General features: G+C 54.3%; 1 protein-coding gene across 3 annotated transcripts; it reads right to left on the bottom strand.

Annotated features, from left to right (window-relative positions):
- Positions 1–1,678: 1,678 nt before the first annotated feature.
- Positions 1,679–4,319, bottom strand: LOC109761077 (transcription factor PCF5). 3 transcript variants are annotated; one of them, XM_020319870.4, is made up of 3 exons: positions 4,122–4,319; positions 2,217–4,026; positions 1,679–2,085 (listed from the first exon to the last, which is right to left on the bottom strand). In XM_020319870.4, the coding sequence occupies exon 2, from the start codon at positions 3,669–3,671 to the stop codon at positions 2,307–2,309; it is 1,365 nt and encodes a 454-aa protein (XP_020175459.1). In that variant the 5' UTR covers positions 3,672–4,026; positions 4,122–4,319; the 3' UTR covers positions 1,679–2,085; positions 2,217–2,306. The 3 variants fall into 3 exon arrangements, with proteins under 3 accessions (XP_020175459.1, XP_020175460.1, XP_040259531.1); XM_020319871.4 differs by having other exon boundaries at positions 1,679–2,052; positions 4,122–4,291; XM_040403597.3 differs by lacking the exon at positions 4,122–4,319 and having other exon boundaries at positions 1,800–2,085; positions 2,217–4,057.
- Positions 4,320–4,914: the final 595 nt, after the last annotated feature.

The raw sequence follows: 4,914 nt of genomic DNA, 5'->3' as shown, positions 1-4,914 counted from the left end.
CTAACTTTTGTGTTTTTGGATTAAATTAAATGGAAATTGCTCCAATATTCAACATAGGGAGCCTCACAACCTTCTTTAGTCATCCCCGATTCGACTCGCCACCGCCGTAACTAGGTCTCAATCCCTCTACCTTCGCCTCTCGACGCCCTACCCTGTCCATGTGAGCGGCGAGCCAGATATGTCGAACTCTAATACTATGTAGTCAATTTTGGGGTGGAGCTCAGGTGGGAAGCAAAGTCACCGATAGGAGAGAAGAAGATTTTTCTGAAAAGCTCACTCTCCTTGGTTTCTTTAGTCTAGATATACACATGCCTTTCTTACATTTCAACCCCTCTACAACTTACAAACAACAACTCGTGACTTCCAACACCGACGTGTTAGCACTAACAAAGTTGTACTTGTTGCCACCTCAAAATTCTGCAGGCTCACAGCCACCACAAGTACGTGCTCTTGCCTTGCTATGCTAAAGCCTGCAAAGCTACCGTTAACCACTTGCAGTAGGAGTAGTGCTGTAGGGATGTATGCACAATAGTGTAGTGCCACCGCTTATTCCATCTCCCCAGCAAAGCACTAGTCCATGGGGGGACTCCATAGCAGGGGGGAAGAAGGGAAGCGAGAAGGTGGCTGCTTGATGAGAGAACATGCAGCGGTTGTTTGGTTTGTGACTAACTTTGTCAAAGATTGCCACACCTAAGGTTAGACATGTTTGACCAACTTAGGTGAGTGTTTGATTCAAGCCACACTTGGCCCCAAATGCCATACACACAAAAAGTGTGGCAAGATTCCCTTAGGCTTGCTAACTTGTGGCTCTCATTTTGAAGAACTAACCTTAGGCAACCTTGGCAAGAATGTCTGGCAAAGTGTGGCACCTAGAACCAAACAGCCCCGCACTCATCTCCCACAAGCCAGAAGTAATTACCATAGCAGCTTAAAGTTACAGTACAGCACAGACAAGAGATTCCATGTGGAAGCCAATCAGAGAGGCGAAGAGGGAAGGGCAATCATGGTCCTCCCTCTTTCTGGCATCTGTCACAAAGTGCTGCATCAGTGAGTGCAAAGCCAAGGCCTGGCACAAGGTAAAATGGTTAAAAGAGCTTGTACCGTGCCACTGACTCGCTGATGGCGCATGTAAGACAGGCAGATGGCAGAGTAGTACTAATGACACACACACACACACAGCCTTTTCCTTGTGACAATCTTTGCCTTGCGCAGTGATAGGTAGATACAGACGGCTAGGAAAGCTGCATCTGCTGCTGCTGCCATGCATGCTGCCTCCTCCTGCCCTGGCTTGCTGCTGCAGCGGCAGGGACGAAAGAGACCCAACAGATCACATGGATAGGGCTAGGAGAGAATGGATGTACTGTAGTGAACTATAGAGTGAGGCCATCCCATCCATGCCATGCGAGCTTGCGGTTGTATAGGAGTATTTTTGAAGCTTAAAAGTTTGCATTAAATAAATCCCTTTTGGTTGTTTTGAGCAAGTTCTTTCTCAGCTCCAACAAGTCTTTTAAAAAGAGAGAATGGATAAAAATAAGAAGCTTGGATTTGGTTGCACGGCATAATGTAATATGAATAAACAAAAGATGTTAAGGGAAGATACTCCACGACAGGCACCAATCAACATCTGCTTATAGTAGTGACAGTAAAGAAAGGAAGAGCGAACAATGGAAAGATGATGTTGTGACCAAAAAGGATGGAAAGATAAAGATGGAGTGATAGACTCCTCTCCCCATCCAACATCCATTTATAAGTTTGAGAATAACATCTAGTAGTAGCATACAGCAACAAGTGAAAGAAAGAAAGCAATCGAGCTTGACCTACAGCAAACTACAACATCAACTACACCTAATGCAATGCCACAAAGAGGCTGGCTCACCAGCTTGCTGTGTCGCTGCACTCTCACAAGCCTAATTCTAAGAAGCTCCGAGTGATCTTGAAGCAAAAGACAATGACACACGTAGCAGAAGAGATGGAAAACCAACCAACCAACCAACCAGACGTAGAACCAGCTCCGAATTTCGCTCCTCCTAGTTGCAATGCAATCACCAGCTCCTATAAATGATGAAGCGGAATCAAATTAGCACCCTGCAAGAGGATGAAGAACCAATCAGGAATCGCGCGTTCAAGGAAGGGTCGACGGCAATGCAGTAATGGAGAACAGGCAGAATTATAGTACAACAGTACAAGTCAGTTAGGACATAAGTAAGAATTCTCACAGTGATGCAAGTGGAGGAGCTGATGGCCGATGTCGTTGCTGGTACACTGTGGAGGTTGGTGGTGAAGTCATCTGTCATCCACTGCTGCTGTCAGTGGTGGGAAGCCGAGGAGACGGACGGCGGCTTGTCGCCATTGCCGCCGTTGTGCTCCTCGTTGCCCTGCATCCTCGCGGGGACGCGGAATCCGGAGAAGCTGACGCCGGGACCGAACCCGATTGCCGACACGGAAGGGTTCAAGCCCCCTTGGTGCTGCTGCTGCTGCTGCATCGGGTTGTTGTCGTCAGCTTCGACGGTCTCCGGCCATCCTCGGTCGGAGGGCTGGTTACTGGACTGAAGGGGACCCCTCTGGAAGAAGAACTGGCTCTGGCCACTCAGCGCCGCTTGCATATGCGCCGCCTGCTGCGACACGTTGAACAAGTAGCCGCCAGTGCTCCCGCCGCCTGGGTCGGGCACGTTCCACGGCATCATGCGCTGGCTCGCCGCCTGCTCGGCCCACATGGCGCCGCCGCCGCCAAATGAGTAACTGGCCGCGCCGGGGAATAGTGTCTGCTGGGCGGTGCCGTTGCCGTCGTGGCCATCCGGCCGGTGCTGCTCCTGCTGGTGGTGGTGGTGGTGAAACATGGGGTCTGGTAAAGGCTGCAGCGACAGCCGGAGTTCTTGGCTCTGGCTGCCGGTTCGCGACAGGAGGTCCGGTGTGTAGCCTTGAAAACCCATGGCCGACGAATGCGCAGCCACAGTGGACGACGACGGCTCCCCGCCTGCGGTCCCGCCCATGGGGAAGAACGACTTGATCGTGTCCGCGATGGAGTCCGAGTCGAGCGACGGCGGGAGGAAGCTGATGCCGCCCGTGGCTCCTCCAGCGCCACCAGAGCCGGCGAAGTCGAAGGACGAGTGCGCGATGGTGATGGCCTGCGCCTGGTCGTCTGAGTTGTCGGCGGAGTCAGGCTGGGTCGAGGAGGACGGCGGCGCGGCGGCATTGCTGGAGGCAGGGGCGACGGCCGTGGGCTGCCAAGCCGGAAGGGTGTCGAGGTTGTCGATGGCGTCCTTGGCGTTCTTGATGAGCCAATCGACGGCCTTGCTGGGGCGGTCGTAGCCCAGCCGGTCTTGCACGTCGTAGAACTGGATGGCCGTGTGTGCCGACAGCCGGACGCGCCGGTCGCGAGGCCCGCGCGCCGTGCAGACCTTGCTGTGCCGGTCTTTCCGCCCCGTGGAGCGCACAATGTGCCCTCCCTGCACTGCCACGATCTCCCCGCCTCCGCCGCCCCTCACCCGCGCAGGCGTCGCCGGCACCATCTCGCCGCCTCGTCCTCCTCGCGCCCGCGTCTGGGATGCCGCGGGCGCCTGCGCCTGCGCCGTGAATTGATGCATGTGATGGTGGTGGCTCCCGGCGCCTCCGAAAGACAGGAGCTGCGTCTGGAGCCCGTGGTGATGATGGGACTGGCCGGCATCGCCCATGGGCGCGAGAAGGGCATACTCGGCGGACGAGCCCGGTTGCCTCACGGACGTGGCCTGGAGGTGCGAGAGCTGGAAGACGGGGGCGGGCGGAGGTTCTTGGTCCTGCTGCACTTGTTGGTGCAGCTGCAGCAGCCGGTAGTGGTGGTGCTGTTGCTGCTGCTGCTGCTGCTCCTCATCCGCAGCCTCCTGCTGCCCGCCGCCGCCACCTCCACCTCCACCTCCTCTTCCTCCTGCGCCGTCGCCTCCGTGAGGACCCCGGTGGTGGTGCCTCGGATCCAGATCCCCCGTCTGCAGCTTCGCCCCCGCTACTGCTGCTGCTCCAATGCGCGTCCATCCAGCTCGCCGGATCCCATAACTAGGAGGAAAAAGCAGCAGGAAAAACCATGAGAAGAATCAAGGCGGAGGGTGCATGAGGGAGGGAGGGGGAACAGCGGTGGGCAAGGGACTGACCCAGGAGAGGAGTGGGGGACTGAACTAGAAGCAATCTGATGGATTGGACATCACATTTTAGCAGGGGGGACGGCGGCGGGGGGGGGAGGGAGGCAAAAGCTTTTGCTGCTGGCTTCCTCTCTCCTCTTGGGTGTGGTGTGGGAGCTTTGGAGAGCAGGAGGCAGCAGAAGGGAGGCAGGAAAACAGGATGATAAGAGCAGGATTTGGGATTTAGTGAGGAGAGAGAGTTTGTTTCACTCCTTGCTGCTGCCGCTCCCTGTCAATGTGCGTATGCGTGTAGGCGCAGGGCAGAAAAGAGAGAGCCTTTTTTTTTAGAGAGGAGAGAGACTGCTTGCTTGCTTGCTCAGCGGTGTGGGAACATCCGAGCTGAGCCGAGTGAGGGCTGCTGGCAGGAGGCTGGAGCCGGGAAAGCCAATTTGGGGGGTGCTGCTCCAGTTGAGTGTGCAGGTTTTGCATGTGTAGCTGGTTACTTTTCTAATTTGGGAAAACGGTATAGACATGATGATGTGTTCATGTGGTGAAAAATTTACGGCCTGTTCTTTGTGTGTGTTGCTGAAATGACCCTGTTGGTTCTGCAATTCATGTAACCAATGCTCAAATGGGAGGGCCAAATAAAAACTATTGGAAATTCCAATTGTGAAACAGCATATATGCGCTTGTACGATTGCGCATTTGGCTATTTTTTTAAATGTTGATAGAGTGTTGCGGCTGTTTTGAAATGCTTGTGTTCTTAGAAATAGGTGGTTCCTCTTGTTTCTAGCCCCACCTTGCTAAAAGTGTTGTTACCAAGATT

This window comes from Aegilops tauschii, chromosome 3 (assembly GCF_002575655.3).
Source record: "Aegilops tauschii subsp. strangulata cultivar AL8/78 chromosome 3, Aet v6.0, whole genome shotgun sequence".
In the NCBI taxonomy this organism is placed as follows: domain Eukaryota; kingdom Viridiplantae; phylum Streptophyta; class Magnoliopsida; order Poales; family Poaceae; genus Aegilops; species Aegilops tauschii.
This window is presented reverse-complemented; position numbering and strand designations above follow the sequence as displayed.

Excerpts from the sequence above, each read along its gene's own strand:
- LOC109761077 (XM_020319870.4), bottom strand. The coding sequence starts at position 3,671 with ATGGGCGATGCCGGCCAGTCCCATCATCACCACGGGCTCCAGACGCAG.